Source organism: Polyodon spathula, chromosome 18 (assembly GCF_017654505.1).
Source record: "Polyodon spathula isolate WHYD16114869_AA chromosome 18, ASM1765450v1, whole genome shotgun sequence".
Lineage (NCBI taxonomy): Eukaryota > Metazoa > Chordata > Actinopteri > Acipenseriformes > Polyodontidae > Polyodon > Polyodon spathula.
Window position 1 is genome coordinate 31,454,079 of NC_054551.1, and position 18,139 is coordinate 31,472,217.

The 18,139-nt window shown below is 38.7% G+C and overlaps 1 protein-coding gene across 1 annotated transcript in view; it reads left to right on the plus strand.

The window, feature by feature from the left end:
- Positions 1–18,139, plus strand: part of LOC121330666 (transforming growth factor beta receptor type 3-like) — a 72,215-nt gene that overhangs the window by 33,935 nt on the left and 20,141 nt on the right. Inside the window, exons 4-7 of the mRNA XM_041277356.1 lie at positions 6,289–6,426; positions 13,853–14,036; positions 16,425–16,593; positions 17,646–17,793. Coding sequence (XP_041133290.1) covers positions 6,289–6,426; positions 13,853–14,036; positions 16,425–16,593; positions 17,646–17,793 — 639 coding nt within the window. The remainder of the gene's footprint in view (positions 1–6,288; positions 6,427–13,852; positions 14,037–16,424; positions 16,594–17,645; positions 17,794–18,139) is intronic.

Sequence of the window (18,139 nt, forward strand, 5' to 3'; positions counted from 1 at the left end):
AATGACAGGGCACAGCCTGCACCACTACCTTGAAAATAAGAACTGCAGTACAAGCTCTTTCCAGCTCCCTTATCTTTGAGAAAGAAAAAAAAAAGCTTTATCTCCAAGCTCTTTTATGTTGTTCCGACACTGACTGGAGACAGACTGATTGCCATCGGACTGCAGCAAAGAGGCTCCAGGTATTAAAGGAAAATCACTCATGCTCAGCAGCTGGCGAGGATAAAAACAATCAAGACTTTTTATTCTGTTTTTGTTTTCACCAGCACTGCCTCTGTTCTTTTACTGCATGCGATGACCCGTGCGGGACTAAGCGCGCACACACACATTCACAATGTTCAGTAAAAATACAGATTCATAAACTTATTTGTGCACACACATACTCACATACTGTTTTTTTTTTTCTGTTTCAGATTTTTTATTCCAGTTTATCCTTCAAAAATGTCATAGATAAAAAGAAAACTTCAGGTTTAACGTCTGGTCAGGAGTAAGCGCTGTGTGCAATGTAAAAATCCTATTAGGTGTAAAAGATCTGATAAGCCTCTGATAAGTCTTTTGCTTTCTGTCACAGGTTGCAGAATGCAAAGAATGTAAAGCACTCATTATAGTAACCATGCTCTTATGTCCTGTAGTCTTTTGCAGTTATATTAGGCAATTATGTTCAACCATATTCAACGTGTAATCTAAACTGAGTGATCTATATTGGCTGCCCAGGCTAAACTGGGATTTTAAATATGCTAATGAAAACGAATGCACTGTACTGAAGTGCTGCATCTGTCCTCCACAGTCCCCATGTGCGCACATACTGTAAAACCAAAGCTATCAGAGTTTGAATAGCTTGTTCTGTAACACTTTTGAACTATCACTGTCATCACAACTGTCCAATAACTTCACAGTTAGTTATTGAAAAGTTGCACTCTTGACCACTGATCCATTTCCTTTTCCTGTAGGGATACTGGCCCATCCAAAATAGCCCTCCGTTCAGGAGGAGGGGCTGTAGAGGGTTGTGCCTGGGCATGTAGAAACATATTATAACCTCTAGAGGTTTGTTTAACAAAGGTAAAGTAGGGGACTCTCGTATGTGTAATCCGCTCCTTGACCATTGCCAGCGTTCTATTAAATCCCTTATAACCACCCGCTGAACATTAAAGAAACGAACATCTTCTATAATAACTAATGCATAAAAATATACAAAAAGGAGGCTTAGAATAAAATTAAGTATACCTGCTAATACAATAGTAGCTGTTAAGGGAGCAGAACATTTTAATTTGCCTTTAAGAGCCTTGCCAGTTACAACAGTTAGCCATTGGCTGGCAATGTGTGCTATGCGACAAACGTAACAAACAATTGAAGTGAAGGTAAATATAGTGCAGAGTAATATTCTAGCACTTTAGGCAGTAGTATATGATATATGATCTCCTTTAAAGCAACATGGTAGTATAGTAAGAAACTTTAATACAAACTGTACGCCTGTTTTTGCCATTGGATATCAAATCAATTATATAGGCCTTGATTCATATATTTGTGACTTTTCATTTTCTGCAAGGGTGAGAGTGCTCCATTAAGTCAGTGCCAAAAAATGAAGACTCTTATCTAAGATTAATATTCCATTTGAATAATGAATTGCCTCAGCAGTTTTTACGTTGGATTTTCAATGACTCAGACATTAAATACATTGATCAGTCCTGTCAACAGAGGAAACTCCCTTTTCCTCCAGTGAAAGCTAGCTTGCTGTGTCAAGTTAGAAGCTAGAGGCAGTGTCTGGGAGCCAGAAATCTAAAGGCAGCACTTTTCCAAGTTTGACTTTTATTTCTATGCAAACGTTTGTAAGGTTTGGCAAGAGTTGACTTTGCGGTAAACAGAGCCGTCAACGGCCATCTTTCCCTTTTTAAAAAAATGTTTTTGAATTAATTTATGTCTTTAACAACTGAATATTAACGTCTATATTCCCTAGTGAAGGCATAGCGAAGAGTGCTAAATTATAGACCAACATATACAAGGATGTTAGAACACCAGAATGTATACTAAAGGCAAAGTATAGTAAGACACATTTTCAAAATGTGTTATAGTATGAGCAGGGATAAAGCATAATAAAGTGCAAAAAATAAAATTTCTCATGTGTTTCGCTTTACTTATGCACACCTTGACATGACTACCTTCTGTCATTCAGGGCTATCAATGCATGTAGAGATAGATTGCGTCACCTACGTTACAGTAAGCCACTTGGTTCAGGGTTACTTTTTGAAAGGGAGCTTAATACAGATAAAAAGATTAGATTCTGCACATCCAGATACCTTGTGCTCAGTTTCAAGGTTTGTTGATCGCACTTGCATTGAAATGCATAAGCCTCTGCCTACTCACTGCTGAAAGGTTAGGGTCAGCCTGTACACTTTCCCAAGAATGTTGTCTCTGGCCACTTTTCTCCAAGGCAGCACCCAACAGCTGTCCTTCTGTAGACGGCTTTTGTTACAGAGTAACTTTATATGACCCAGTAAGTTTCTATCCTTGGTCTATTAACTGAAATTCGCAATGGTTGTTTTAGATAATACAGCAGGATTTTTTTTTTTTTTTTTTTTTTTTTTTTTAATTTAAGTTATTATTATCTTTAAACCATGCTAAAACAATTAGTTCATCCTTTGGTGGCTTTTGGTCTTTTGTCTTTAATCTGTGTGACTTACAACTTACAACAAAACAAAATATGATTTGAACGGTTCTGTGGTACTTTGATCAGTTTTCAACATTCAGGCCCAGGCCCTGTGACATGGTCTAAATTGCATTACCATGAATCCCAGGGCCCAAATCTCAGGGCTGTTTTTGTAGTTCGGTTGCTATGGTGATCCTCAGCCTTCCGTGAAGACATCATCTCCAGGGAGAAGTTTGCAGCTGTCAGTGGACTGTTGGTATTCAGCTTGTCATATGGGGGGGTGTATACCCCAGTTACATGCATATCTCATACACAGTTTTCAGGACAGAGATGGAATAAACTAGACAGTTTTGAATGTCTCTCCTTAGGTTTGCTAGGAGGACCTTTTCTTTTTGGAATTATTCTTCTGTTAGTTCCATGTCTTTTAACAGGTACTTTTAACAGGTACAATTCAATGACTGCTGTTTTATGCTCTGAGGGTGTACATGCTTTGCTCCACGTAGCAATGACTGAAGAATGGTTGAGGCGAAGTGAATTATATTCTTTTTTCCACACACACACAGACACACACACACACACACACAAAACAAAACAAAAAACCACACACAGCGCCTTTCTCATTCACGGCTGTGTTTGTTAAACCAATGCCAAAACCCACCAAAGATAAGCATTTTGTAATTTCTTCCATTCTTCTCCCTTGTGGGGTATTTATTATTTATTATTTTATGGCTTATACTTCTTCAAGCTGTTCTTTTTACTTCCCTACTTTGGCCTTTTATAAGAATTAGATTATAGCTTCGAACGACCACTCATTTGTGATCCTTCAATCTTTCTGAAATAAACTGTCATAGCATTTTGACCATGGAAACTAACTGTGTCTTACCGACAACAGAAAAACGTGCCGTTTTTATTCAGAGAGTGACAGCTCAGTCACTGCTGGACGCCCCAGCGTGTTTTTTTGCATAACGCACTCTTTTGTAAAGCCAAAAAGCAAAACACTATTTAATGGACAATGAAAGTGTTTGTATGAGGAGGTGAAGGCAGTCTGGATGAATAGAGACTTGTCAGATGACCCCGTGGGACACCCATTAAAAGAGAGGCCCTGAATGCGAGACAGGCTGGAGGAAATGCAGTAGCTTTGCTAGCTTGCAGTCTTCTGATATTCAAGCCATCACGGTAGCAGCCTTAAAGACAGTGCTGCACTTCATTTTACTTTATGTTGGATTTTGATGGTAATGACTGGCATGTCGGGACTGGTCCTATTCACAGCACAAGCAGTGGTGATTTAATCTTCAATGCCACATGCCGGAAACATGCTCGGAGTAGCTCAGTCACCAAGCTGCCCAATCCCTGGCCTCTCTTTTTGAGACAGCTTCCAAAATGTGCCCAGTGCCAATCGTGCTGGAGGTGGTTTTGTGATAGTGATACTAAGGATGTTTTAAATTGTTTGTCAATTTTGCTATCGGTGTTGGACTTTGATCTATTATACGCTCTGTGGATTAATCGCTCCCCTTTCCCTTTTGAAAATCATTATGAAATGTTGCATTTGATCTGATCTTGCAACTACTTGCCTTTACTGTATTTGGGACAATGTAATTTAGTAGTAGTAGTAGTAGTGGTAGTAGTAGTATTAACCCTAACCCTGTCCATTGAGACAGATCATTTAAAAAACTGTCTTCATAAGCTTATCATTATTATTTCGGCACCTCTGTGCTGTAGTTTCAACCTCACTGTCTCGAGGGGATTGAACAGCTTGTGCAGTTTAGCCAAGGACCTAGAGCCAGGAGATCTTGAATGAGATTCACTGAATGATCTTGGGTTAGCCTTTCTGGTACCACAGTCCCAACCAGCTATAGTATATCCTGTACTGCATCACATTTAGACAAACCCTTTAAAAAGCTGTCAATAAGTACTGTATGCTGTGATTGAAACAAGGCAATTCTCAAGCAGGAAACGGCCTAATCTAATTAGCCCTGGAATTGCTAGGGTTAAGATCAGAAGAGCAAGACAAAGGGGAGTTAATAAAGTATTCCTATTTGTTTTCCTCTTCAATCAAATATATAAATCTTGACTTTGCCACTGAAGGCATCCATGTCAGTGGGCTGTTTTCTTTCAGTACAGATAAAAGGACATCTGAATATAATCCATGGTACTTAAAAAAACAAGAATTGTCAATAACAGTCTTCATCAGCTAGATGACTAAACACAAACATTCAGCATATGGTGTTGACTTTTAATAATTAGGTAGGAGTTTAAATTGCTGGCAGTAAATTTGGTCTCTTTCGGCTGCTGAACAGCAAAGTGTCATGAAGGCTGCGTACAAAAACAAAAGTGCTCCACGTAGGAGTGTGCTTGCTTGTCATTAACAGTAGAAGGAAATCAAGCTGAACGGTTGTGTCCATGCTGGGAGGCTTCAAACCATTCATTGTGTGGGATTGATTACAGTAACTCCCTTTCTCATTAATAACAAGGCCCAGTCTGTGCTAAAAGTTCAAATACCATAGATGCTATATAGTTCTCCAGTGCCTTCAGAGGATAGTAATGCTTGGTGACAATGTGATTATTACTATTGCCACTCTAATGTTTGAGCTCCATTGTGGAAAGTAAGTGTCAAGCTGACGGGGTGCCAGGACTAGTTAACCAGTCCGTTATTCCCTCTGAAAAGCACAGATTCTCTGACCTCATGTAGAATATACTGGGGTGTTCCACCATGGTGCAAGCATAGAAAACTGCAGCAAAGGATACTGAAAGCATTGTGTAATGCACAGGGAGACATTGTAAATCACAGAGAAGTATGGTACTGGATAGTAAAAACATGAGGTGAAATACAACAAATGTACAGCACTGCATAAGCATTTGAGGTAGTGCTGTGTTACTGACCAGGTACATTGACCTGCGACTTAATATGGCTGCCATATTGAAGTTGTGCGCGTTTTGAAGTATCAGCTGTGTAGAGGAGGGACTGTTTTCATACAGTACTCTCATCAGCAATGAGAAAGCATGTTTATTGTGATAAATTATGAAATCCAGAGAGTGACTTCAGTAGATAAGAACTGAAGAGTTTATTTTCAGAACGGAGAATCCGCAATGCATTGATTTATTGATTTGCAATTAAATAGATGATTTCATGATGAATGATAAATTTAGCTGGACACCTTGTCTGTGGGTGCTTGACAGCTACCTGCGCAAAGCCAGCTAGGAAAGACTTGTTATCATGCATTCTAGTGCCACTTCCTATCTGTGGCACTCAGGGCCAAAACAAAAGAAGTGACATGAGTGAAAGCCACACAGAGCCTTTATGGTGTTTGATGATGACGTATTGGTTAGGGATGGATTCTCCTTTCCAGAAAAGCAACCAGGTTTTCAATTCTGTATGTTAGATCAAAACATTCATGAAACTCTTACTGATAGGAAAATGATTGGTTTGGAAAGTTAGCTTATTCATCTAAAAAAAAAAAATAATAATTACTAACTGGCAAGGACAAAAAAGTGTTCACCCAAAATTATCACCCCAGTCACTAGTTGAATAGTCAGCTATCAGTCAAAAGAAGATGCAATGCTGTTCTATAACGATGACTTGAGTAATTGTAGAAATGGCTTTCATTGATTTTTCATCATGGTAACACTCTTGCATTTACTCTCCAAAGGTGACTCTTCATGTGAAGCCTATCAGCTCCCTCCTGACCCATCACAAGGCTCTGGTGTTTGTGCTCAATTCACCTCAACCCATGCAATGGAAGCTGAAAGCAGAGAAGCTGTTACCAGGAGTCCAGCGAACCTTCTATGTGAGTAAAGAAACATCCTATTGCTAAAGGCTTGCATTGCTTTCATATGCAAACTTATTTGGTACAATTTCTAAGTGTGAACTCAGTACTGATCATTGAAAGGTATCTAAAAGCACTTTGATACTTTAAGATGGTCCCGTGTTTGAAGTGGTAATTGTGATCATATTGTAATTTTCCGGCATTGCAAGAAATGAGAGCAAATTTTGTGAAGCTACAGGGTCCCTCTGTGGTTTATACTGTAGACCTGTTGCAGATATAGCAGCACTTGGACGTGAGACACACTTGTGTTTCAATATTTGTGTGTAAAGTATTGTTTTGGTAACAAGCTTATTTCATCTCATAGATACAACTTGTCTTTGTATGACATTCTGTGGTAGCCATGGATACATTAGAACTGTTACATGGCTCACTGAGTTCAACATGTTGTCTATAGAAAATAAAAACTTGAAAATATTAGCAAGCTATGCCTCCCTGAATTTGTATTGTGTAATTAATGCAATGTTTATGTCCTATTTATAACATGTGTGCAATTTTGTAGGTGAAGTAGTCCTTTAAAGGAGTACTAACCAAAGTTTCAAAATCAGATATCCTGTGTTTATCACTGCCCCCCACTTCTGTTGAAGATGGTTCTTTGCTTGCATTTCATTCTTTAATTTCCATACTTCAGTATTTCCAAGATATAGCTATAGATGAAAAGTAGCACCTGCTTCCTGGTACTTCATGTACAGCACGTCATGTATTTTAATTCACACTCACTTCACTGGTCCTGCTGCAATCAGACCTACAGCAAAGATACCAGGGTGCCACAGTTTATCTACAAAGTTTTTATTTATTAACATAAGAAAAACAATTGAATAACTGAAATAATCTTAGAATAAAAGGACAACCAGTGTACTTAAAAGAATAAATAACCAAGGTAGATGATCTGATCTGATGTAATACTGTAGCGCTATTCAAGTCATGCAGTAATGATATCCTCTTGGGAAAATGCTGAGCCATATGACTTGCTGTTTTTAGAGTGAATTAATGAGCTACAGTGAGCTGATGGGTAAGCGCACAGTGAGTCAATATTCAAGAGAGCAATGTCTCCTGACAGTCACAGGAAGCAAACAATGAAAGTCTGACTTGGTCATTGTTTCTTCAGGTCAAAAACTATGACAAATGTACTACTTAAATAATAATGAGTAAAGCTGAGGGAACACAAGGCCACTTTTTTATGAATAGCAGCTTGAACCCTTCTTCTGGGAGACCAGCTTTGCTGTGTCAAACCCCAGGTTTCCCCTGGAGTGCCATGCAGTGGCCTGAAAACTAGTCTCCTGAGACCAAGTTCCAGTGGCTTTGTGTTCCCTCAGATTAAGCAATCTCAATCAGCAATATTATCTATTTACCAGTGCTCTTCAGGTGCATTACTCTCGGTAGAAGCATGCCTAGTGTTTGCTTCATCAGTGTGCTTGTCTGTACCGCACAGCAGAGACAGGATGTGTGAGGCTTAAATAACCCCTAAGCTCTGTATCCTTTCCACATGAAGCAAAGGTATTTGTTGGCAAGGCTTGTTGCGAGTAGAGTTAATGTGAAAAGCATGTGGGTATTTGTTTTCACAGGTACTTTGACCAAAAAAAAAAAAAAAAAAAAAAAACTATTCATGCAAAAACAATGCTTGAATATCCTTGCCCAGATTTTTTTGTATGTTCCTGTATTAGGCTTAATAATGTGTTTGGATATATAGTTTTTTGCTTTACAAAAGCTAAGTTTAACTTATAAAGCACAGCGTTTTCTTTTTTTCTTTTTTAATACTCTGAGCATGTACCACTAAACCACAAGAAGTTTGATAGCTCAGCCTTAACTTTTAGACAGCCAATAAAAGTCACTGAAAAAAGTGTTATTTGTTTTGGTTGGAGTAGTATTTATCTGGAAATCAGAAGGCTACATTGGCAATAATAAGTTAAAAAGGTCCAGATGTGAAGTGAAGCAGCAAAATAGAGGCGAGCGCCATGCGGGTCCAGGGGCTGTGTTAATGACACAGACACACTCCACGCTCCAGTTCAATGCAGAGCCCAGTATAGCTTCCAGTTGGGCCTCAGGCACATGATATATTCAGTGTAGTCAATGTTTTGATCATGGGATTCAGTTTCAGACACCCAAGTGATTATGTAAATCACCCACATAAGTAAATGTCTGCATTTTTAGTGTGCACAGGAAGGTTTTTTTTATTATTATTAACCAAACTGTAACTTACATTTGACATTTATTGATTCAGCTATTCCTTGCTGAAATCGGAACCTCTGCTTTGCAAAAGATTTGTGCTTTTTTTTTTTTTCCCAATGATTTAAGTCATAATTGGCTTTCATGTGTTTACTTCAAGATTATTTATTTTGTATCATGAATTCATTTTATTGTAACAGATAAACAGATACTAAAATAATTGTATGTTGGTAATGACTTTGCTGGGGAAATGTGTGTCATTTTTGATATCCCGATTCCTACAATGATAAGTTTATTGTACAGTAATTCAATAATTCTTTGTAAAGAGCCATTAAAAAGTGGTTAACTATCAATGAATAGTTAACTCAATTGAATATGTACTGCAATATGAATACAATAAAAAAACACCTAATCTGTATTATAGGACTGGAGGCAGCCAGGTTCCTAGCTAACATATCTGCATGATATATCTGAAGGGAAATGTCTCTAACAAGTCACTGTGGGCAGTATAGATACAATGAGCGATTCAAGACAGTATATTGGGACATCTTTAAAAATCTATTGCTTATAGTGGATAGTGGCATGCTGCCATTGAGATGTACCTGTGTCATTCGTCTTGTGGAATAGAACTGAGTGCAAATACTGCCTAGCTTTGTTAAGTATAGCTGATCATGTAAGTTAAAGGGGAGGGCAATTTGTAGGTGCTGTACACAGAGAAACTGAAAAAACACAACAAGAATACCAAGATGAGAAAAATATGGCTGATGTCATGTATTGAATTTCATTACTTGGGGAGTTTATTGCTCTTTGATGAGATGTGTAATTTGGCAATAGGACTCTCTTGTTCAAACTGGCCAGTGTATATTGTCTCAGATTTCAGTTTTATTTTTTTAGTTGATTCTCAATATAACGCTTAGTTCCTTCAGCAAAATCTGTATTGAAATAGTCCTGCCAATGCTAATTTCATTCTGCTCCCCATCAATATCATCTAGCTCCAGATAGGCAGGCAGTATACGTTGAGATCAAATATACAATTCAGCATTGTCGTTGGTATGGCTGGCTTTGTGCTTACTTTCTGAATTCGGATTCTGACAAACTTGTGAAAGGGATAATAAGACTGTTCGATACAAAGCAGCTAGCTTTGAGCTAGAATGTTTATTTATCTTAATGTACTTTATTATTATTATTATTATTATTATTATTATTATTATTAGTAGTAGTAGTAGTAGTAGTAATCCATTGCAAAATGGAAACATACAGAGTAAGGTCCAAATGAAATATGATACCCCTACTGGATCTCCAGATAACCAGATAGGGAATACTTTACCCCTTTCAAGCACCAATGCCCATCACAGCCATCATTATCTGCTAGATAACTGACTGTGATGGCTGTTAGGTGTCCTAATCCAAAGATGAGGTCAGTTATCTGCAGGTAATGGTCACTGCATTGAATTCTATTATAAACCAAGCAAATAGTTGTGTGTCCTTGGACATGTTTTGAAAGCGTTTTAAGATTATAGATTGGACTGGATTGCTCAGGCCTCTCACAGTTCAAAGCAAGTTTCAAGATTCGAAAGTCCCTGTTAGCTTTCAGAGGCCTCTGACCAGTGAGATAAAGGATTGCTCTACTGGGAACTCGATTTTGTCTTCTCAGAACCATGACTAATAGATATGCAGAACAACCTATGAACCTAGATTTCATTATTTTAATGCAGACGAAAAATGGCGCGTTACAAAAACATTTAAGATAGATATTTGATTTCCATCAAGCTATTAATGAAATCCCCTGCCTTTGACAAACGTAACTGATTTTTTTTTTTAATGCATTTTTTTTTTTTTAGGCTAAACTGTTGCTTCGTTAGCAGCTGAAGATAACACAAGCTTGATAATTGATATAAAACATTTCGTACTTGCTTTCCTACATTGGGCACATGTGGCAGTAATATGTGAATGTTGACAGGTAGAAACACCAGGAAACCGCATTAAATTGTACTTTTAAAGACCCATGGGCTGGGGTGAAAAGCTGGCAGCAGGCAGCTGTTGTTTTTGAAAAAGAAATAAAGAGCCAAAGCATAGTTAAGTGAGTTTAACCTTTTAAGGTTTACCTCACAGGCACTGCTCTTATGTATAATTGGGTAGAGCAAATCTCGTGAAACTTGGTTATCATATTCCTAAACACTTCAGATACAAGCATGCAGCATAGTAGATGTGCTGGGTAGACAGACATTATTATTATTATTATTATTATTATTATTATTATTATTATTATTATTATTATTATTAATTTATTTATTAGCAGGCACCCTTATCCAGGGCGACTTACAATTGTTACAAAATATCACAGTACAAAGTCTCACATTATAAAATATCACATTACAAGCTGTCACATTATAAAATATCACATATATATCACAAATCTGATTTCTGAAAGATTGAACAGCGATGGACATAAATAAAACTCAGTTGTTCTGGTAATGGTTTGCCTTTAAGTCTCCTCACTTAGTCACAAGAAGTGTCTTTCTGTGGTTACAGTTTTGAAATACGGGTGTTTAAATACAGACACACATTCATTTAGTTTAATACTACCACTAAGCTTGCAGCCCTTCACTAAATGTTTCAACAGAAAATGGATACAGGCAATGAAATTCATTCAATACTTTATTTATTGGCTTCATTGCTTTCTAAGTGGAGGATGTTTAGCAGTGTAATTATAGTGTACAATGTCTGAATTTTTACTGTGTTTAGATGTTTTAGATTGCACATCTCTGTGAATCTATCAAAATCAACATGTCAATGTAAAAAGTGCAGTATAGTTTACTGCATTTAGTGTACACATTTACAGATAGGCCATATTTAAGAGGATGTGACATCAGTTGCTGTTGGCTCAGAACCTGTAGAAGTTGTTATCTGGAGTGAGGGCCAATGTTTTCTCCCCTCATGGAGACTACCTGTTCTAATAGTATGATAAATAATGCTGTTCCCAGACAGTCTGGTACATTTAAAAAAAAAAATTAAAAAATTGAGCATTTTAACTAAAGATTTATTTGAAGCTGTGCTGCAGTAAAACTTTTGGTTTTGTTATCTTTTTATTACCATCGTGCAGCGAGCCAAAATTGTTGAGAAGACGATCCAAAGGTTCAGCGAATGTTTGCCACCACAATGTTGCAGTGTACTGGGAGAGAAATGTCATTAACACAGTAAGGCTGGGTGAAGAGTGTTTAAAGCCTGCACCATTTTGCCATCTCCTTAATATCACACTGAGCTCAAAGCAGCATATTTTGAGCAGCAGGTAAACGGGCAAAGAGTCTGTTAACACAGTTGATCAGTTGGAATGTATATGCATTTGCAAATGTGTGAGCAAGATTGCAACACAGCATCATAGGCTGTCAATTGACTGTTTATGGTATCAAACTGTACCTCAAGAATAATAGTTTTAAAAAAAACAAAAATGAACCAGACTGTCTAGACCAGCTGCAGAGGCTCCACAGAGCAGATTGTTGCACACATGTGAACGTTTATTTCACTGAAATGAAGCATATGGGGCTAGCTTTATTAAAGCCAAAGGGGTGGGCTTTCACATTGGAACGATTCTAACTGGGGCCATGGTGCCAAAATCAAAATCAGCACTTCATTGCACTTTTACACACGTCTTAAGTCACACCCCCCCCTAAACTCCTGTACAATTCAGTAGCTGTTTTTCAGTCAGGTTCTGCTCAGATTGACTGTGTTTACCGTGGTAGCAGCTGGCGCACTGCAGGCTAACGATATATACAGAGGCAAAGTATAGTTCTGGTATTGATGTTCTGAAGTGCATGTGCGCATCCACTGGGATGCAATGATCTCAGTGTTGCAGACTGGGAATGTTTTTATCATTTAAACCAGATGGATACCATGGGGCTTGTGGCTGTACTGTCTGTGCTTCTGCCCAGTTCTGATACATCACCCATTTTGAAAGCCGTCACAGTATTTATAGCTAAGGACAATATGCGTATTGTATAAACACTGGAAATTCAATGCTGAATAAACATACCATGCATGAAAGAATGAGTACAGGTTTCAAGTGATCAGTAAAACCAAGGGGGAGGAGGGAGGGGGGAGACAAGGGCATATTTTGGAATTTTTTTTTTTTTTTTTGTCTTTTCTGACTTCATAGCATAAACATCTTGGCGGTATACAGAATGCTGAGGATAAACACACTCATTTATATTTCATACAAATCTGCAATGCTCTATAATTGAATTGTAGTGTTTCATCCTTGAAAAAAGCAAGTGTCTGTTTTACGTCTCCTTGCCTTTGCTGTATGTTTACTCAAAGCCACTTTAGAATGAGCCTATGAGCTGTCTGGGTAATTGGAGCCTTGTGTGCTGGTACTTTTCCTTTATATGACTCTGACAATGTATTTTCTAATGTGTCAGGTTCTTTAGGTTTAATCCAGTTTACAATGGAAATACAAAGCAAGTAAACCACCTTTCCTGCTGTTACAATGCTAGAAGCCAAACAAACTTCTTGTATTGAGGTTGGATTCACATGCAGCAGGCATACAAGACTGAAGATAACTTTCAAATCCATAGAGGAAACCATCTGTAACAATCACTGTACAAATGTGTGCATTGAAAGTAACAATGTAAATGATATATTTGTCCAATTTGTTTTTTTACATTTACAAAATGTTAGCCCAGACTTTCATTTCATTGGTGTATGTACAGTAATAGGAAACAGGGAAAGTTCAGTCCAGTCAACTATAGTTTTCCAAAGTACCCTCGGGAGATTTAAATACATCATCTAAAAAAACCAAAAACCAGCAACTATAAAGCTTTTCAGTATATGCTTATACCAGATACACTACTGTTGGCTCCTGGGGAAGGGTATAACAAGAAGCACGGTAATAAATGTGCCTGAAATTATTTTGTGTCAGAATGGATGGGAGGCTGTAACAAGAACTGGAGCTTTGACAGGAACGTGTCTGGAGTATTGTGGTAGAAATGAAACCTCAGAAACCTTCTCCTATGTGGCATCCCAGATGTGTTCATACACCAAGTAGCTCGGTCAACTTTCTCATAGCTACAGGGACTCTCACCCCTAATTGGAGGGTGCATTGAAAGATTTGATTAATGTCCGGATCCAGATGTTGCGCTGCCCCCAGCCAGTAACCATGACTGTTGGTAACAGTGACAGTTGGAGTGGTGAAGCTGAGGTTAACGTCTGGTTCTTTCCTTCCCCGTAGGTGTCTGAAGGTTCCACAGTTCGCTTCGAGTCTGGAAACTTCTCTGCGTCTACAGCGCAGCACAAGGAGAAGCTCCCTCAAGGCAACAAACATCTTCTAGTCTGGGCCCAGAAGAAATATGGTGCGGTGACCTCATTCACAGAGGTCAAAGCCGCTCGGAACATCTACATCAAAGTAGGAGAGGGTAGGTGAAACAGGGGCTGCAATAAGAGTGTTAACCCATGGCATTGTGCAACACAAGCGAGTGTCTTACCACTTTGCTTTAGACCTGGTCTCATATCATCGAGAGGGATCAGAACCCGCTGCTCATTTCACTAGCTTAAGTCAACCCTTTCCCTGACCCCCATAGCTTTTGGCACTGCCAGCTGGAAATCTACAGTATGACTTGAGACAACCCAAGAGGGAGTAGTGGGGGGTTCTAAAGTCACTTGACCAAATCATGGGTATGCCATTAAGAAATATAGAGAGACTTAGCTATGGTGTATTGTTGCAGCCTGAGACTTTGTGACTGTGACGTATCCATATAATGGGCCAGTTGTCTATTTGGAGTGTGTGAGTAAGAATGAAAAAAGCTTTTTTGTCCCCCCAGTTTATACCTCTAGAAAGGAATTGGAGTACATGTATTTCTATTAGGGACAGGTTTGATAACATAACCCAATTGTATGCAGACTGATTCCACCAGTACACAAGGATTTTAAGTTTATATCACTTAAAAACACTAATAAGTCAGCAGCTGTGGTAATATTTACAGGATAGAGAGCTTAGTAAAGCCTAGCCTCATATTAAAGAGTTAAGTCAGTAATACCTGGTGTAGCCAAGATGACCTTATTTCGGGTTCGTGCCCCTATAAAAACATGACCCAGAAACTGAACTTGATTTTAAGTCAGTAATACCTGGTGTAGCCAAGATGACCTTATTTCAGGTTCGTGCCCCTATAAAAACATGACCCAGAAACTGAACTTGATTTTTCAGCGTTTTATTTGCACACTTTTGTTTTAAACAAAAATAATCAAAAACAAACAAAACACCTAGCTCTTCCGAGCACTTGCTACACATGTACAGGTCCCTGCCTAACTCTCAGGATGGCTAAGCCGTTTACCTGACATACAAACAAAAACACTCAGGTTTACAAACAGGTTCACACTGTACCGTTGTACAGAGTACACGCCACACAGTCAGGCTCTTCACACAGTAGCCACCCTGAATGAACCAACTCTGGGGTTTATATGCTCAAGAGAAGCAGGTATAGGCAGCTAATTTCAAAATAATGAGGCCAACTGCCTAAACACAAAAACAATTAACATAAATTAAACAATTCAGGCTGGCAGGGAGATTTTTAACCCTGTCCCTACCACAAAACACACATATTTACACTTGCAGGGCCCCTGCCCTTTCACATTGGCTTTTTCATTTTATAAAAATTCATTATAGGAGGTTAATATTTTACTACTACAATGATGGCCCAATTTACATAAAGCATGTTAAAATATATGGTGTCATATAACATTATTGCATATATTTAAAACTGTATTACACTTCCAGCACGCTACTGCATCACAAATGCAGCCCAGAGTGAACATTGTCTGCTAATAGTCCATCAGTCATCATTGAACTCACTGCAGTAAATTATTAGAACACTCACTTGTTGAATGCAGGTGTTTAATAATTAGGATCACATGTGTTTAGACAGAAGTGGCACATCTTTTATATCCTTCAGACTGGCACGCTTTCACTTGCTTAAACTTCCCTTCCTGCTATAATGGGGGGGGGGGGGGGGGGGGGGGGGGGGGGGGGGGGGGGGGGGGGGGGGGGGGGGGGGGGGGGGGGGGGGGGGGGGGGGGTTATACCTCATGTATAATAAATTCATAGTTATAAAGTCATGTTGGCAATACAGTATGTCACACATATGCCATTTGGCTTGATGGCTTACAAATCCATCATTGTGCTGGTTTATGTAATGTGTCTTGAAGTTATGGTCAGTTTATTGTTTATTTCCGTTTTTTTTACTGATATGTTTGTTATCTTTTCCAATAAAAAATATCTAAACAGTCTTCTGAGCATGACAGAAATATTATCTCTGTCAAAAAATACTATTCCCTGTCTTTGCCTCAGGATTTTCCGTGTGTCAGTTTTTCAAAAACATGGAACAGTACAAAAGGAGCGTGCCGATAAAGATGATGTCTACCCTCCATCGGGTTCTTCTGAAGTACAAAGCGTACAGGAAGAGATAACTGGAGGAGTGGTGTGTCGCTTCATAACATAGAGGCTGTTAAAGAGACTTATCAGAGGGGTCTGTGCTACAACTTCAAATGAAACAAAAAAATACAAACAACGATACACATTAATTCCCAATCCTCTTAATTATGAACTCATCACAGAGGCGCAGACAGACATGGAAACAGAGAATGGAAATTGAAGTTTTACACACAAGCCCTAAAAACATGTTCCTGTCTCAAGCTGGAACACCTCATTTAATGACCTGTATACTGATTGCAGTGCAGTTAAAATATTCCCGGAGCAGCGTTTGGAAAATTTGCTTTTGTATTCATGCCTCTATTGTGTTCTCTTTCAGACCCAGTTTTTCCTGTCAACTGCACCATTGAGAAGAACTTCCTGTCTCTGAATTACCTGGCTGAGTATCTACAGCCTAAGCCTGCTCAGGGCTGTCTGCTGTCCAGCCTAGGAGAGCAGAAAGAGGTCCACATCATTGAGCTGCAAGCTCCAAACTCCAACCCCTACAGGTACTGTGCAGCAGTCTGTCTGTCTGTCTGTCTGTGTGCAATGGGAACCAAGCCTTTTCACAGCTTACACTGCTGGTTTACAGAATACTGTAGAAAACAGTTATGAGTCACAAAATGATTTATCAATAGATATTAAATGTTCTCTGTATTCTCTATGTAAGATATTTACAATAGTTTGGTGTAAATATTTAACTGATGTTTCCTAAAATACCTTTTCCTTATCCAAATGTAGAAGCCAACTAATATTAATCTATTTTTCTATTTCCTTTCTCAAACAATAGTGAATTCCCTGTTGTTCAGCGTTTTTTTATTTTATTTTTTAAATTTATTTTAAAACCAAAAGAAACTTACACTCCAGCAGGATTCATTGTTTAACAACACGCAATGCAATACAGTACAATTTTAGCTTCTAGTTCTCCTGTTATGAAAGTAAGAGATCTTGCTGTAAACTAACCTCCATTTTGTTTTCTTTTTATATATAAAAAAAAAAAAAAAAACATTGTTAAATGCTTTTGTGATATGGCTTCTTTCAGCTGTTGGGGTAAAAGTCATAAGTTATCAAGTACCAAGCTCAGACTGTAACTCCAGCGCTGGCGTGGGCACCTGTTTCATGCAGACTGCTCCGTATTCAGAGAAAGATTACAAATTGCAAGCCTGATACCAATCTATTGTGTACAGTATAGTGAGTTTTAGAATCTTGTGAAGGCATTACTGAAAATTGTACCCTGAAACCACTGGCACAGGAAGAATGCAGCAACAATGTTATGTACAATCCAGTGTGTGTGTGTGTGTGTGTGTGTGTGTGTGTGTGCGTGCGTGTGTGTGTGTGTGTGCGTGCGTGTGTGCATGCGTGTGTGTGTGTGTGTGCGTGCGTGTGTGTGTGTAGTAGTAGTAACTAGTCTGTTATGCACATGTCTTGTTGTCTGGGACACTGTCCAGATTTTTTAATCATTTGGCCAGACATTGGAGACATGATAATATGGAAGAAGTTTGATAAATGTACGATTCCTGGCATTTAGAGTTTTACTATGTGTCCTTTCTCTCCAAAACAGCGCTTTCCAGGTGGATATAATTGTTGACATCAGACCTCTCAAGCCAGACAGCACACTTTACAGAGACCTGGTGCTAATACTGAAATGTGAAAAGTCAGTGAATTGGGTAATCAGGGCCCATGGTGTCATTGGAAAGCTGGACGTGCTGGTACGTACTCAGCCTGCACTCTGGATGACTTCTTAGGGCAGACAGTTAATTTATGTTGTGAACAAATTGGTTGAAACTTGTTAGCATGCTAGGTTCTGCACCAACTGTTATTATTAACGATTTTCAGATTCTGGAGGGACTGAGAATAGGATCCCCTACACTGTATTTCTTACCTGTGGCATATGCTGTGTGAAAGTTTCCTGTTTTCCAACATCTGCCACACTCACTAACACCAGTTAGACAATAAATGTGTCACTTTTGTGACATGTGAATAATGCCTTGTTTTGGCTGCGCTGAGGAAGTAGGTTCTGTGAAATTTTCTTTAGACGGCCCTGTAGTTTTCAGC